The sequence below is a fragment of the Protopterus annectens genome, chromosome 5.part1 (assembly GCF_019279795.1).
Source record: "Protopterus annectens isolate FY-2018-M chromosome 5.part1, PAN1.0, whole genome shotgun sequence".
Taxonomy (NCBI): domain Eukaryota; kingdom Metazoa; phylum Chordata; order Ceratodontiformes; family Protopteridae; genus Protopterus; species Protopterus annectens.
The window spans coordinates 539788613-539806908 of record NC_056736.1 but is presented as its reverse complement, the minus strand read 5'-3'; the positions used below and the strand labels follow the sequence as shown (position 1 = coordinate 539806908).

General features: G+C 37.5%; 1 protein-coding gene across 1 annotated transcript in view; it reads right to left on the bottom strand.

The window, feature by feature from the left end:
* LOC122803519 (stomatin-like) overlaps positions 1-18296 on the bottom strand; it is a 219763-nt gene that overhangs the window by 27673 nt on the left and 173794 nt on the right. The window contains exon 6 of the mRNA XM_044073163.1: positions 1435-1569. Coding sequence (XP_043929098.1) covers positions 1435-1569 — 135 coding nt within the window. The remainder of the gene's footprint in view (positions 1-1434; positions 1570-18296) is intronic.

Genomic DNA, 18296 nt, shown 5'->3' with positions numbered 1-18296 from the left:
CCAATGGGGTACTTAGCTTTAGGAGACTTCAACTTCAATTCGGTAGATGAAAACTCAGGTAGTGGCCAACCGGCACTCGTGCAAACTGCTTCTGCTTCGGGCTCCATGGCAAGAAAGACTGATGTAATGGCATTGGGTGCCTTACTTTATACTACTAACGACCTGACATCAGTCCTCAAGCAACAGCAACCGATGTAGAAATACTAAGTCTCTGGTATCTGGGCAGGTCAAGGGCTACCCTGGCAAGGATAACCCAAATATGATGATTGCAACAGTGGAACACGAAGAACATCATACATTTACATTTTTGGCCATAGGAAGGACCTTTGAAAACATTAGAGGTGGTGACTTACGTAGTGCCACTGAGGAGTTAGAAGCCAAGTGGATAGTAAGGTTGAGAGCAGATATTGGCCATGGGCTTAATGAATATGTCCCAATATGACCTAAATTGAAGTCCAGACTACTTTTTAGGTAGTACATGGCTATTTTTATTTTTTTTTTATTTTTATGCTAAGTTTTATGCATGTGTTTTTTATAAGTGAACTATGTTTGTTTATGTGTTGATATGTGGAGATTTTTTGTGTGCATTTTAGAAATATTAATGTCTGATGCTGATTTATGTCACTGATGGCTTTAAATGTGAATGAAACCTTAATTGGTGTATCATGTGACTTGAGATGCATGTATAAGAAGGGGAATGATTTTAATTGATTTTAAAGACATCTGAAGAAGTGGGGTTTACCTAGGAAAGCGCTTGTGTTTTATTAAACGTTTTGATACTGGAACATTAAGTCATCCCTGAGTCCTGCTGTTTTATTTGGATTGTTGGACTTGTTTTGTATACAGGACTTGGTTACTCAGGAGCATCGTTGGCTGTTTTGTGCTTCCTGTTGAATATTGTATTTTTAAATATATACGTTTTCTTGCTATGCCTGACAACCATCAAGCCTTCTCTTATCAGCCAAGCCCATTTGTTCCCCTGTCCTGGGTGTGAGATTTGGCTGGGGGAAGCCATCTTATAGGCAGCTTTAGCAGTGGTTTGTGGTCCTGCCACCATCCAGACAAGGATGGCAAATATTATTATGGGCTCTAACCCCTTTTCTGTGTGGGGAACAAGTAACCTGCATCACCATGGAAGCCAGCATGGCCTCCCTTTGCGAGTGCATATTCCACGGCAATCTTGATGAAGGAAGCTATGATTAGGTCCTGCTGATGAATGCCTACTCCTAAGCTATCCTTTGCATTGCTACTCCTCTTCTAAGGGATTGTGACATTCAACAGTTCTGGCCTGCCTCCCACCAAGAATAGTCTTACCCCATTCTCTCCATACTACCTTCAGCAAATACTCGACACACTAATCAGACTTGGGTTTCCTAAGACACAGTCAGACCACTAGAGATTTTAGGTGTTGTGCTCAGGTTGATTTCATCTTACCTTAGCTTTAGCCTCTCGAGCCGCCTCTGCCTCAGCTGCCATTGCTCTCTGCATCTGGACTGGAAGTTTGACATCCTTAATTTCCACTCGCTCCACTTTGATGCCCCAATCTTCTGTTGCATGATTCAGTGATGTCTATTCAGAATGCAGATTGTTCAGAATGCACAGTTACAACTTGCATAATACATTTTAGCAACTTGTGATTTAAATCAAAGCAATGATACAGTATAAAATGCATTACCCATTTGATATGCACTGTGATGAGCTGACACACTGGTTACATTCCTACATCATATAACCAAACTCATGATATTCACCCCATCCAAAAACATAGCTATCGACATAAACTTTTTCCTTATAACCAGTCACAACAACACATCCATAGAAGTCGTTTACTCAGCTAAACTGTTAGGAGCTCTCATTGACAATCAGTTTAGTTTTGATTCCCACAAATAAACAAACATTAAAAAAACACACCAAAAACTTGGTATGTTCTATCGCCATATTTGCTTCCTCTCTCCATCCACTAGACTCCTCCTATCTACCACATATCTAATCCCTTCCCTCCTATATGGGGCCCCACTTCTAACCAATCTAAAATCCTCTACCAAAACTAAACTCTCCTACTGTTACAACAAAATCGCTAAATTCACCACTGGCCACAGATCCTCCTCCCATCACTGTACTGCCTACATAAACTAAACTGGCTAGAGCTCCCTAACTACCTTACCTACACTCAACTAACTCATGCTCATAAGCTCATTTTCAAGCCCTCACTCTGTCCCTCACTCACCTCAACCTTCATCATGCACCATCCTAACAGACCCCTTAGAACCAACACTCAGAACTGAATTGAACTCCACAAACCTGCCCGTCCAGCAGGCAAACTCTTACTCTCATTTTCCCTTGCCCGTCTCTGGAACTCACTCCCACCTCATATCCGCAGCACCAGCAACCTTCCCATCTTCAAAACTCTCCTACACACACATTTATCATCTCTCTGGGAATGCTCATGTTCCCATCCTACATAACATCCCAGCTACTTCCTTATCACCCATACTTATCATCTCACTGGGAATGCTCATGTACCATCCTACATAACATCCCCAGCTACTACCTTACCTCCCCAGTCACATTGTAAATAATCTCTTAAGTCTATATTCTTCTGCATTTACTTCTAACTATTTCCTTCCTTAACATTCCTAAAAAAAAAAAAAAAAAAAAATTTATAAATTGACATGAATTGTCACTAAGCTTCACATTCCTGCTGTATTAACATTCTCACATGCTTATATGTACTCTTCTGTTCAATCTTACATAGTATTACAATATTATTTTGTATTTTACTTTAATTTCATTGCATTATTGTATTGTATTTTCTTTTTACTTTATTTTATTTTATTTTAATTTTATTCTTTTCCTGACATTATGCTATTGTATTACTTTTATATATTGTTACTTGATATTGTACCTGTGGAGCTTTTCTACCCAGGACTCCATTGAAAATGGGTTCACTTGGCCCAATGGACTATACTGGCAAACAAACTTCAAATAAATAAAATAAATAAAAATAAATAAATAAAGAAAAAAAGCCTGCTTGTGTGGAGAGGAGCAGAGCTGTTTGGAGACTGGCAACATATATATGGGTATGTTGGGAGGTGATAAGTTGGAAATTTCCAAAAAAAAAAAAAAAACAGCAAGCAATGAGTGGTTGTTGTTTTATCTTGCACTTGGAGTACCAGTGCAACATTTGTATTTTTATAAAATAGTAAAATACAAAACAACTTGTGAAACAGTGTCTTGTGCAAAATAAGCAATTTATTAAAAGGCCATCAAAAAACTTAACAATTTAACTGAATCACCGCATTTTCATTTCAAGACTTCTTCAGATAAAATTCCACATAAAATTGTTGCCTTTATATGTATATCAAGCATTTATTTATTTATAGCATCTTTTGTACAGAAGTACTGTGATTATTTTTTTTAATCTGTAACTTGTTTTAATGAGTGTTTGACTATTATTGGATGGTGTATTATAGAGAGGTGGAGTTTTTTTGATATATAAAGGCTCAATATTAGACTGGGTCCTTGTCTCTGACCCTAATAAAATCTCCTCCACTGGCACTCTACCTAACAGCATTAGTGATCACCTAGCAGCATACATAAGTCGCAAACCAACTCCAGTGTCTAATGTACACCACTATAAGCATAAGACCTATCTCACTTCTGCCCAAATATCTTTAATGATACCCCATGAAATATCAACTGGCATCCACTTTAAGTCCTACCACTGAATGATGCTGTTGAATTCTTTAACTCAACACTCCTCCATGTACTAGACAATCTCGCTCCTCTCTGACATAGGAAAGTGAAAGCCAACCAGGCCAGTTGGCTTACCAAATCCACCAAAAAACTTATAAAAGCTAGGGATAAGGCCTGGAATTTATGGCATACAAGTAAAAACCCTGCAGACTTCACTCAATACAAACAACTGCATAATCAAGTAAAGCGACTTGCTATCAAAAACAGACAAGACGACTACATTACTCTGCAAAACGACTATATGCAAAATCCTAAAAAGTTCTGGAGGTCCATAAACTCTCTGTTATACCCAGGCAAAAGCGATAATCCCTCCCCTGATCCAGACATGACCCCAGCTGAAACTGCCTCACTTTTTAACTCATTCTTTAAAAACAGTATATTCAGTCTTACTGCCAATTTCACACTAATCAACCCACTGCCACCAGACCCATCTGCTACAACAACACCAAACTTCTCTCTCATACCCATACCTACCTCCACCATAAAGAAACTCCTGCTTAAACTTAAACCTGGATCAAATGCTCCAGATAACTTACCACCAGAATTCCTCCAAAAATCAGCAGACGCTAGAGCCTATCCTATTAGTATACTACTGAACAGATCAATTCAAGAGTCCTTCATTTCCATCATCTGGAAAAAGGCATTTATCTCCCCTCTCCACAAAGGTGGAAACAATAATGATATATTTAACTTCTGTCCAATTGCCATCCTCTCTCCCATCTCCAAAATTCTAGAAACATCTATCCATAGCCAACTACTTAACTACCTACTACACCACAACCACCTATCCTCAACCCAACATGGGTTTAGGCCTAGTCATACCACCACCACTGCTCTTATATCTTTTTTGGACACAGTCAACCATGCTTGAGACTCAGGATACCTTGTCTCCTCACTATTTCTTGATCTTTCCAAGGCATTCGATACTGTTTCCCACCCACTTCTTCTGACCAAACTCTACAATTTAGGCACATCTCCCCCTACCTTAGCCTGGTTTTCCAACTACCTTACAGACAGAACAAGCAACCAGATGGTACCAATCCCTCTCTCCTTTCCTTAACATCAATACTGGAGTCCCACAAGGGTCCATACTAGGTCCACTGCTCTTCAGCATTTTCATTAATGATTTCCATACCAGCATACCCCCTGGTACTGTCATCCAATATGCAGATGACTCCACCATCATCTGCATGGCCAAGTCTGCTTCAGAACTACTTACACTCACCCAAAATGCCTTCACCTCCACTGAAACCTGGATGTATAATAAACATTCTGCCCTAAATGCTAATAAAAACAAACTTATGTTGTTCACCCCCCAAAAAACAACACCCTTAACCAAAAATTAATTTGCCATCAACTCACTCAACAACACTTGCCTCAAAGTAGTCACATATACCAAACTTCTAGGGGTCATCATAGATAAGCACCTAACTTTCGACCAGCATATTAACACAAATATAAAAAAACACCAGAAACTAGGCATCCTATACAGGCACAAACACTTCCTCACCTATGCAGCAAGACTGTCCCTTGCCTCTTCCTTTCTACTTCCATCCTTGCTGTGTGGTGCACCTCTCCTTACTAATATACAATCCTCTCTTAAATCCTAACTGGACTCATGCTACAATAAAACTGCAAAATTTGTAACCAGTGCCAAACACTCCACCCACCACTGTGTATCACTCCATCTAAACTGGATAGAACTTCCCCAGCATCTAACATACCTGCAACTAACCACAGCTCATAAGCTAATCTGTAAGTCTTCTAGTTGTCCTGCCCTCTCTTCTCTGTTCATCATGTATCACTCAAATAGACCTCTGTGATCAGTCAGTCAGGTGCTCCTTAATGTAGCAAAACCTAATCTTTCTGCCAGTCAAATGTATTACTCATATGCTATAGCACAACTATGGAATACTCTCCCTCCTTCCATTAGGACTACTACCAACCGTGAATGTTTTAAGACTTTGCTGAAACACCACCTGTTCTCCCATTGGCTATGTCCATGTACCAGCACAGACTATACATAAAAACAATATTCCTAGCCTTCCTACTTTTTCTCCCCATCTCACTTATGGCTCAGACTCCTTATATATACATTCAGTGCTTCCAGCTTACTAAGTTCAACATGTGCCACCCAGCCACACATAATCTACTGTATCGGTTACCTACCACATCTTTTATTCACCCTTGATACCTATATAACAATAGCTCTAAGGCTACACCTTATGTTCAATATCGTTAATCTGCTGCTCTCCATATTTCCATGTCTACTGCAGATCTGCAATACTGTATTGTTCACAAATTCGCTATTATCCCATCTCATTGCAATACTGTATTGTTCACACATTCGCTATTATCCCATCTCATTGCAATACCGTATTGTTCACACATTCGCTATTATCCCATCTCATTGCAATACCGTATTGTTCACACATTCGCTATTATCTCATGTCATCAATTGTATTCTTATTAGGCTTGCATACTTAATACTAATTATATAGATGTTAGAGTTTATCTATTTTATTGTATTACCTATTCTATAATGTGTTCTGTACCATCGCTGCTTGATTTCTATATTTTGATTCTGTAGCTTTATCATGTTGTTTGTTTTTGGAGCTTTTCTACCTGGGCCTCTACTGAAAATGGACTCACCATGGCCCACTAGACCTCCCAGTAAACAAATGAAAATAAAATAAATAAATAATACAATTGTATGTGGAATTTTATCTGAAGAAGTCTTGAAACGAAAATGTGGTGATTCTGTTAAAGCGTTAGTTTTTTACTGTCCTTTTAATAAATTGCTTATTTTGCGCTGGACACACTGCTTCACAAGTGCTTTTCTATTTTACTAGTTTCCCTTTTAGGGTTGCACTTGTTTCTTGTTTTTGTGTTATTTGTATTTTTATACAAACATAGCATAACAGCAGACATTTTGTTTGTTATATTATGGGCTTTGTACGAACACCGCATTCTTCAACAGCCATATTTTTACTTGTATAACCACAACATCATTTCACTGTGAGGGAAGGAACAGCAAACGTTGTAACCTTTCCTGGGCTATTACAGTCAATCACTAAATAAAAGTTTGGAATGAGCTTGTGCATATAAGGAGGCATGCTCATTTTGAAATCTCAGTCAGTAGGTGTATGGGGCAATGTGAGGAGATGCTTGTAACTATGTTGCTTTTAAGTTACATGGAATCAGGCTCCAGGTGGTGGTGTACTACATTTCTTTGTATGGAGTGGAGCACTAGATAGTGATGTACCTAGATTCTCGTTGCCCTAGTCTGAGACCCCTCACATTAAAGTTGTGGATAAAAAAAAAATGATAAATGTTGATACCCCCCCAAGAAAAAGCTCCTTTTGTTTTGAAACTAGAGCAGTCCACATACTACAAATGTAACAAGCCATTTACTATAGTTAAAGTACAAAGAGGTTCAGTTTGATTCTTCAGCTATGACCGTGAATAGAGGATCAGCATTCCTTTCTGAATGTCAGTACTGCATTACCACATCTTTAGCATCTGCTGCTTCCCCTAACAAAGTGTGCTGGGATAGCTGCCACCTTCATACTGCCTATTACACCCCCCTTACTGCTGGCTTACATCAGGGGCAGATTTCCCTCATAGCCCCACCCATGATACACCACTTGTCTTAAACAAAAATTAAATTTTGTACAGCCCTCTTTAGTGATTATAATAATCTCCATGGGAAGGGAAGAATATGCAGGAGACGCATGGGGGTTTCTTTATTTTTAATTATTTATTTTAATTGTTATTTTATTAGTATTTCCTTGCAATACCATTTTTAAACACTTTTATTGAATTATCACTTAAGACATAGGCAAACATATATTTATATAAAAGAAAACAAGTCATGTTAACATGTTCACATTTATAAAATTATCATCAATCCAACATTACATAAATCGAGCAATTCCTGCCTTCCCCTAAACCTCACTCCTTCTCCAAAGCATTATTATACATGTATTTTCCCACAATTCCCATTTTCTATGTAATTTGCTCCTATCCTTTTCTAACGATCCCATTTCCAGTTCTTTTATCTGTTACAATATTCACTACTTAAAATACAGTTATTTAGACTTTGATTTCCATTTTCTAGTAATTGCTTTTTTTGGCAACCACCAGAATTAAACTTACCAAGTCCTTACCATTTCTATGCAATTAGGATTCTGTATCCCAGCTCAAAAAAATTACTTCATTAGTTAGATCCATTTGCTCACCAAATATTTCTGACACAGTACTCTATAGGGAATTTTTAAAGTCTGCTAACTCATTTCACTCCCAAAACATACGTTCACAGTTACCCTTTTGTCTCCATAACACCTCTAACATTTGCCATCTACATGAGGACTAATTCTTTAAAGTCTGCTTGGGGTATAAAAATATCCATACAAAAATTGCCAAGCAAAAATCCTGAATCTTCTAGATTTTTGTTGCATATTTGGGAGCCATACATAAGTCCTCCTATTGTTTTCCTTTGAATTACTTATATAGTCTTTCTTCCCAATCTTTTTTACCCTCCTCTGATTTATTCCTATATTTATCATGCAATATTTTATATGTCCTACTAATTATCCTTTTTTTAGCAGCACCTTCTTGGTTCCTTTGCCAGATTTCTCCAGTAAATTCCAGCCCTCTCATGGCTATTCACTGTAACCCTAATTGCAGTCATCCCTATTGGCAAAATCTATTTTCTCCATTGTCATGTTGGGTCAGTTCTTAGAATACTCTCTCCTACCCCCACCCCGCTTCATCATCATCCCTTTCCACTTTGAATTATAGTTTTCTGCTTGTGTTATGTATATGAGCCGTATCAGTGTAGCTCTAAAATATCCCTAAAAATCAGGTAATCCTTGTTCTATTGGAAGGATGAGCTTATTCCACTTGGCCATTGTCCTCTTCACCGCACACATAAAATCCTTTAACTCTTTATAAGTAAATTATTGTCTGCAACTTCTCCTTTGTTTGATAAAAATATTCCTGACCTCTATAGAAAACTAAAGTGACTAAAACATTTTCACTGCTTGTATCTTGCTATCCATGTCTGTAAACAAGAGTTTCCAGTTCCTCATTTTTTTGTATTATCTTTTTAGTCTCATCCAATATATCTTTAGCTGCCAAAATAAATTCCTTTTTAACCCTTTCTCATAAATACTTCATTTTATCACATCCTCCATAAATATGGGTATTACTGCATCAAGTCATGTGTGGGTACACAGTTTACAGCTATTGCCTTTGTTTTGTCTTCGTTAATTTTATATCCCTAAAAGACTTGAAATTGTCTCAGAATGTTCCACAACACTGAAATGTCCTTTTCTGGTTTTATCAGAAACAAAATAATATCTTCTACAAATAATGCCAATTTTTCTTGATTACCATACCAATTATATCATTGAATTTCTGAGTCCCATAATTTCTTTGCCAATTGCTGTAAATATAATGCAAATAACAAAGAGGAAAAAGGACACACCTGCCTGGTTCTGATTTTCAGACATACTTTATCAGAGAAGAACATTCCCACTTTAATTTTTGCCTTTGATCCCTCATATACCCTCCTAATTAACCTTCTTATTGTATCAGGGGAATGCAAATGCCCTACTCATAAAATCCCAGCTTACTCTGTTGAAGGCTTTCTCTGCATTAAAACCCACCAACAACAGTGGTATTTCCTTACATTCTGCTTCCCTCTGGATCACCATTGTTCTATTAATGTTAAATGTCTGCTTCCCCTCCACAAAAGCACAGTGATCCATATCTATCAGTTCTGGCAACCTTTTGCCATTCTTCTAGCTATTATAGACATAAACACTTTATAACCCTGATTTAAAATTGAAATGGGCTCATATGAAGTAGAGCCTGATCTGTCTTTATGGTCTTTAAGCATTACAGCCACCACAGCTTTCTTCCAGGATGTTGCTGTTGGTGCTTCCCCTCATTTTAAAATACTGTTAAACAAAGCCTTCCAGATCTCTACCACTTTTTTTCCCTCCTAGCTTCTAAACTTCCAGAGGAATACCCTCTATTCATGGAGACTTTCCTGTAGCTTGATTATACATCACCATTTTTATCTCCTCTCCTCCTATCTTAACTGTTAATTTTTGAGCCTCATCTACCTCTATCCTGGGCAGAGCTAAGTCTTCCATAAATCTTTCCAATTGTGCTTTTTCTTGATTTCCACATACCTTTGCTTTATACACATTTTCATAAAATTTCTGAAATATCTTTAATACCTCTGTAAGATATCTGGTTATTTTCTTGTTATAGGTTCTGTAAGTTTTGCAACAACCCTTTCTACTTTCTGTTGCCTAAGTTGTTGTGCTAAACATGTTTGTGGCCAGTAGTTATTATCAATAAACAGCAATCTTTCTAAACTCAAGCATATTATCCAGATACTTCCTTACTTTCTCTTTAGCTCTCTGCATTTGCACCTCCTCTTGTTGTATGAGATCCCCCTTATTTATTAACACTTTAACCTTTGTCAGTCTCTCTAAATGTTTCTTTTACTTCTTAACCATATCTCTTTTTAATTTATTCCTGCCCTATTTTTAAACTCCACTTAAGTTTTATCCCACTCACTAACTATAACTTCTAAAGTAATTTTGGTCTTCCCTAATAACTGTTGAATAATTTCGACTAACCATTCCTTAAATTCCTCTCTTTTTAACAGGTAGGTGGGAAAGTGCCAGTGTCTCATTTTTACTTCATTACTCTGCATTTTTATCTTAGTTGTTCTTGGAACATGATCTGAAATAGTTACTGGATGTGTGTCAAAGCTTTCAATTAAATGCACATGTTCCTGTGACAAACAATTTCTTTGAAGTCTAGCCCAGTTATTGTAGCTTGGAGAATAATATATAAATTCCTTAAGAGTTCCTACTACTGAATTTATGTCTTCTATACCAAATATTTTCATAAAGTTCTTCAGAAATTTACCTTCTTTTGTTATATTTCCCCTTCTAGTTCCCCCAGAAACATCTTCACAGTTGCAAATTACATCCCAGTCCCCACTATAAGTAATATTATCTGCTGAAAGCTGATTCTTTCTCACAGAATTTTCTTAAACTCCATAATAGCAGATTTAGGTGGAATATAAATATGTGCCAGCATAATCCTCCTCCCTTGCCAGTAGCCTCTTACTACTACAAATCTACAATTACTATCCTTTTTTTCTATTCTATCACTATTGGAGCTCCTCTACCAGTTTAGTGTAAGTAGTCTCCTTATCCATCCTGAACTACCTTTTTTATCAAATTCACATGCTCATTTCTTTCCAAGTGTTTCTCCTTTTTGTCTATACCTGTGACAGTTTGTTACAGATCAGACCACACATGGAGCAATATTGCATTAAAGAGAGTTTGTGATTGGCTGATCACTTCCCCAACACTTTCTGCCCGGGGCAGTTGCCCTCTCACCCTATCCTAGTTACACTACTGACTGACTTTTAGCCTTAAGAAAAAGTGCACCATCTACCTTTAAATAAGACTGAATTATACAATGTTCTAGTAAATGCATTAAATGATTTAGATACAAGAAAAGCTTCTATCTCTTACTCACTTCCAATAATATCAAACGTTTTTTTACTGACCTGCCTGCCTCTGTACCTTTTAATTTTATGTTTCTGTCAGTAAACAATGTCTAGACCTCTGAATGTACTGGTTTCACTTTTAGTCAGTTTGCTTCCATGGAAACGTGATCAAAATGTAGAGCTGCCATCAGCTCCAGATTTGTCAACTGGTACTGGACAATTATTTGCTTAAATGAAATATTTATTACATTCTTGTCTCTCATTTTTTAAAACCCACTTGCATTCACAAAACACTTATCATTAGATTAAGACAAAGGCATTAATCCAGACATTCACCTATGCAAAAGTAAAATAAAACATTTCAGTTCTATATATATATATTATAATTAGTGCACTTTTACACTCCATCCCCACCCTAACAGCCCAAGATTAAAGCCTTTCTTCTCTTTTTACACTGTAATGTCTACATTTCTTAAAACTAAAAAAAGATAGAAGAAAGAACAAAAAAAAGTTTCCTTTAGCATCTTCATCACATCCATCACTGAAAATACTGTACTATATGATATGCAGTTTATAAAAATATGTTATACAAATACTGTTAAGAATAAAAATTGTTTTATTTACAGTTACTTTTCCCCTCTTTCTCCCTCATTTTTTTCCCTTTAAGTGTCCTTCCAAACATTAATCGCATGAAGTGGGAAACATGCCCAGTCAATCCCCCACCAAGTTTAACAAAGTCAACAAAAATCCAAATTTTTCTCACTTTTTTTGTAAAGCCATAATTCAGAAATGTGACTGATGTTTTATAATCTCACATTTATTCTCTAATGTCAGTATTGCTAGTCTTCTTTATGTTCATCTCCGTCTCCCAACCTCAGACTCCAGTGCAAGTCCAAGCTGCTCTCAATTCTTCTGTCCTCTCCATCATAGACTGGTCTTTCATATAAAACCTAAACAACCCTATTCTTGGCATAGAAGTTGCTATCAGCACATTGAGATCCTTCGAGGACACATTCTTCCCTATCATTTCTTGGCTCTACAAACCAAAAGAAATGATTGCCTAACTCCTGAACTGCAATACCCTTTAAAAATTAGAGATGGTATATGGCAATCATTTACAAACAACTCCTCTGTTATCAATATGCACAAGATATCCAATTCAAAAACATCATAAAATAAGCAATATGAGGACACAAAATCCAACATAGGAAAGCATTTCAGAAATCCTTACCTAAATCAACAAAACAGCTTTGGAAAGAAGTAAACTGACTAACATGAGGGGATATCCAAAAAGAAAATCTAGTAACAATACCTGCATTATATGACTCTGACTTCCTCTCTGAATTTACCTAACCTTTCAAACACTCATACTGCCCCCCCATTACCCCAGTATCACCTCTCTTCATTTCTCAATTTTACTTTAAACAAATCAAAAGAAGAGACATAGAACCTTTTATGCAATAAATAAAAACTGACATCCCATCATGTGTAGATCACCTCAAACACTGGTTCATATACCACTATAAGGATTTCCTCTCATCCACGTTGTAACACATTTTCAGTCTCTGCCTAACATAAAAATATAATGCCAGATATATGGAAATAGCCATTATCAGCCCAAACCCAAAGTAATTTAACTAGACATAAACTTCCCAATGCAAGCCAATATCTATCCTCTCAACTTTTGATAAACTACTTGTACAAATTATCTGTTTTCAACTCACTCAGTACATCATTACCTATGATCTCCTCCCCTTAAATAAGTTGAGTTTTGGTCCAGTTGGAGCATACTCACAGCCCTGTTAACCCTAACTAATGAAATACTACTAGCTATAGAAAAAAGCCAGCTCACTGCTGCCATCTTTATTGGCTTTATAAAAACCTTCGGCCTCATTGACCACAACATCCTCCTCTATCACCTACTAAAAATAGGCATAAGTTCCAAATCCCTCCCTTCATTTCAAAACTACCTCACCAATCACCATTTCTCCATCAAAATTCATACTTTGATTTTCCAATTAGCCTTTAAAAAGGAGAATCACAAGATCCCTTACCTGCTTCTCTACTGTTCTCCATCTTTACAAATAAACTTCCCCTTGACCTCATCTCCACTGTTACTCTACACAAATTACATGCTACTATTTCAGACAAACCAGTCAGCACCCAACTTCAAGAAAGACCTGCAAGCAGATGTCTTAGCATTCTCCAATGGATATCCAACAAAAGCGTTCTTTTCAACTCCAACAAAACTAAAACTATATTTTTTGCAACAAACAGAAGCATAAAAAACACAAAGCTCTTTGCATATCTATGACCACAACAGTATCACCATGAAAACACTACTTCTTTTAAATATCTTGGCATTTGACTTGACCCCTCCCTTAGCCTTTCCTTCAACCTTAACTACGCAAGAAAAAAGGGTAACTCCCGCCTATAAAATCTCCCCATTTCTTAATAAAACCTCCAAAATAGCCAAAGTTAAAGGCATTTTACTCGCCCTATGTGAATGTGGCCTCTCCCTCATAGCCTCAGCATTAAAACCAAATCCAAACAACAGCCAATAATAATATCTGTAGATTCATTACACAATCTCCCCAGAAATGAACACCCCTGTAAAACAATGAGAAAAAATGCCTCCCTTTTCAACATAGGTTTAACTTTCTGTTAATATCTTAACCATTTAAAGTCTTAGTCAAACAGATATTCCTTCCCTAGTAGCTAACGTAATTCAACAGCCTTCCTCTTACAGCCTCAGAAACCACAATCATTGTAATCCTGAAATGTACTCCCCCCAGAACTAAGCTTCATTGTACAAATCATTGTTTCTGTATACTAGGTCCAAAACTTTGGAGAAGTGTGCCTCCATAAATAAAAAAAAAACACCTCGTCTAACACTAAATTTAAGACTTCACTAAAGACCCAACTCCTCTCATCAGTCAAATGTCATTGTCTCTCCTTCAACCATACCATCTAACCGGAGCTAGATCACTCTCTCTTTCTCTTTCTCCTTCGTGTAACACTTTTACTACCCTTCCTATGGCACATTCTTTTGCAACAATGCACACTTATCACTGACATAATCCTTTAACATAACTCTTTTCAACTACTCAGAAACTGTGTCTAATATCCTTCAATCCACCCAACGATCCTATCATTCCCACTTAGATATTACACATCAGTAATTATCATACAGACATCTCACTTTCTAAGTGAGATTTGTCTTGATTTATTTTAAGTAATGTATATTACAATTGTATATACTCTTTTACCTTTTTGTTAGTTGATAATAGCATTTTACAGATGCATATTTCCATTATACACTTGCTATCTCTCAATAAATGTAATTGACTTTCTTTGTATTCCTGGGCTGAATGTGGTATTGCTCACTTGTGTTCTATGTTCTAACACGGTACACACATTTTAAATAAATAAATGAATAGAAAACTAACTTGTACTGTTTTTACTCTGTAATCACTTTATTTGCAAGGTAAATACAATGCTGGTAATTATGTGTCCCCTGGCCCCACAAGAAAGAAATAGCCTGCTACATGCACATCTTATTGTCAAATGACTAAAAGATAAAAAAAGTTCTTCCATTTTTGTTCATTGTGGACATTGTGGGGTAAGCTTGACATACCCCCTACTTAATAATCTTATCTCTAAAATGAACAAAAATTGTTAGATGCAGACTTTGTTCTCTGAGTTTGTGCTGGTTCCGTAGAGTGGACTGCCATCTTGTCTGTCAATCCATGTATGACAGAAGTGTCTATGGACCACTCAGTAGCCAAGACTACAGTATGCCAATATGGAGAGCTGCAACCTTCAGCTGCAGGGATTAAGTGTTGATCCGGTGGTGTCCCCTTATAGTATGCAGGGCTGCATTTACATTACACAAATCTGTATTTTCCCAACGTAAAGCTGTCATTGTGAGAATAACCAGTTAATGTATGAATCTAGATTTCACAAGTTAGGCTGACTGGTAGTAAAGCTTAACAGAAAGTCCTTTCCCATTGTGTGAGAATTATATCATCTATTAATAAATACTGTAGAGACCTGCTGCCTTAGACATGTCAAAAGGTTACATTTGTACATTAAAGGTCTAATCAAAATGACAAAACATGCTAAAGTAATGGGTCTACTTCATATAAACGAAATCCCACTTACCCAACTTTCATAACATCGAGCCAAGAACACAGAAAGTCCAAAACACTGACCGCTCAGAACACTGATGCTTAACTAAAGGTAAGTAACCCCTTGGCCAACCCAAAAAGCAAACTGAAATGGAAGCAAAGAAAACACACCCACATGGGGGCTTTGTCCCCACTCCTCTCCCCCCTATATGGAGGGGCTGTGCCCCCCACACCCAAAAATAATTAAACTAACTTCAAGATCGCACTACAGTGGAGGTCAGGGACAAAGATCAACATGGTGGTCAAGCAGTTACATAACTTTAGTTACATGTCGGTGTTCCAAGCGGTCGGTGTTTTGGGCTTTCAGTGTTCTCAGCTCGATGTTATGAAAGTCGGGTAAGTGGGATTTCATTTGTATGAAAGAGGCCCAAAGTAATTAGGTTTAGAGCATGCCTACAAATGGCCAACAGGGCAACGATGACAGAAAGCAGTAGACTGGGAGGTTTGCGAACTAGGAAAGCTTTCCTATAAAGTATGGAAAAGGACTCGATAAACACACAATGTTCTTTCTGCTTTCCCTAGCTAAAGGGATAGGTAAGGATGTACTAAACTGGCTTCTAGACTAGGTCTCCTTCACAGTGAAGAGATGCAGCAACACCATTTTTCCTGCAATCAGTGAGAGAGGCTAAGGTGACAGGGGGTATCTGGGACAGTGGCAGGATCAGTGAAGAGCTCTGAGGTAGAATCAGTCAGAGCACTCACACCTGAAAGAATGAAGGAACCAAAAGGCCTGAAGGATATCAAGTCAGGCAGTGTAGAATACAAGGTGTATGTGAATGTGAGTGTCTGTGTGCATGCACGTATGGGTCTGTGTGAATGTGATTGTCTGGGAAGATATGTATGCTTGTGAAAATCAGGGTGTGTGGCTGCATAAGAGGATGACTACATTAATCGGCAAAGAGAGGGAGCAGACTGCCACTGGTGGTGAAAGGTCATGCAGCTGATGCAGAGGAACCAGAGCAGAATATGTGCATGTGAGTGGAAGTGAAAAGGGAAATAAACTGTTAGCAAATGTGAATAGAAAAAGTGTTGATTGTATATAAAGAAAAGAAGGAAGATACACTAAGCCAAAGAAAGACTGTGACTCAAAGGCAGACCAATTTGTCAGGAATTTTGAGTGTTTTGTACTTCAAGGAATGAGAAGGAAGACTAATTTTATCAAGAGAAACATATGTGTGTGATTGCCAGAGCCTAAAAGTGGGGCTGTGTTTTTTATAATAGGTAGATGCACAGTGGTGAATACAGACAAACCTGCTCTTTTTTATAGATGCATTATAAAATTTGTATTTCTTAAGGAGGTCAGTAGATAGATTAGATGATCTTTCAGCGAAGTTAAATGCTGAATTACTGGAATTAATGATGATTATTCAGAGCATCATAACAGAATCCTGGTAAAGTTCCTACTGGCTGCCTATTAGATATGAGGGAGATAGGTATCCACCATACCTCTCAACCTTTTAGAGCAAAAATTCTGTACAATAGAAAGAATAACAGGGGGCAAAGGTCCAAAAAATAGGGACACTTTTTAAATAGTGCTCTTAAAAACTTAGAAAGTTGATAGAATAACAGGTTTTACATTAGCATGGATTTTCTGAAGGGTATGAAGTGCGAAACTCAAATATCTGTCATTATTTTCTGATTTCAATCTTTAATGATTTGCCAAAGAGTTGCCAGAAAACTACAATTTTATTAAAAAAGGACCAAAGAAAATATGAGGCAAAAATCTGAACATTCTGCAAACGTCTGTACAGTTGAGAGGTATGCTGTCCACTGCTGAACCAACTTCTTTGAACAACTGTTGCAGTTTCAAATATACATATGGCATTTCTCCAAAATTCCCTTAGGGGTCAGTTTCATGTCAGGAGTGAACGTGGGAGTCCTATGATGGGATGGTTCCCCATTCAAGGTTAGTTCCTCTGCCTTATGCCCACTGAGTGCTGGGAAAATATTTGCCTCCCCAGCTACCCTAAGTTGGATTAAGGGGGTATTCATGGAATGAATTAATGAATGAATGAATGAATGAATGAATGAATGAATGAATGAATGAATGAATGGACTACTGAAGGATTCTGCTGGAATCCATAAGCTCGGTACCCTCATAAACAACTCATGTACCAATTTAGTTGCTAAATTAAAAGTAGAAGTACTGACTGCACTAACAAAAAGAGTCACTAAGAATAATCACCTGTACTGGTGGTGTAGATGGCCCAAGTTCATTTAGTGGCTTGGGATAGGAGGTTGGGTGTGTCCATCCTGGAAGAGGATAGGTTGCAGCAAGATGCATACAGGTCACATCCCTTCCAGGAGGAGTGGGTGGTACTGATTGTTTTTTTGGGTGAACTTTGCCTTCATTATTGAGTGTGTAGAAATATGTAGTCTCATGAAGAAGCATAGTGGGTCCCCTTGGTGACTCGGGTAGCTTGTCTTTCCATATAAGTGTGGAATTAGGTCCACAGAAATGCCCTCAGATGACAATGCAAGTGCAAGCAGCTGTCATGGAATCCTAAATGATGGCTTCCCTGAGTGATGCTCTTCCTGTATACTCTGTGCATCCTTTGTATGGGAGAATGAATGCACTTAAACTGATAAGGGGAGCATTGATGGTCAGGAGGTGTGGGCAAAAAGCTAAAAAAATTTCAGATAAATATTTATTGGTGTCATTAAAATATTGAGTTAATTACTGAGTGTGGCTTTTAGGTTTGCAAATTAAATTACAACTATATTTGGTTATTGTGGACTGTAACATAATAAGTGTGTTCTGTATGGATGGAAATTTAATAGTCTATTCCCAAAAAAATAAGAAA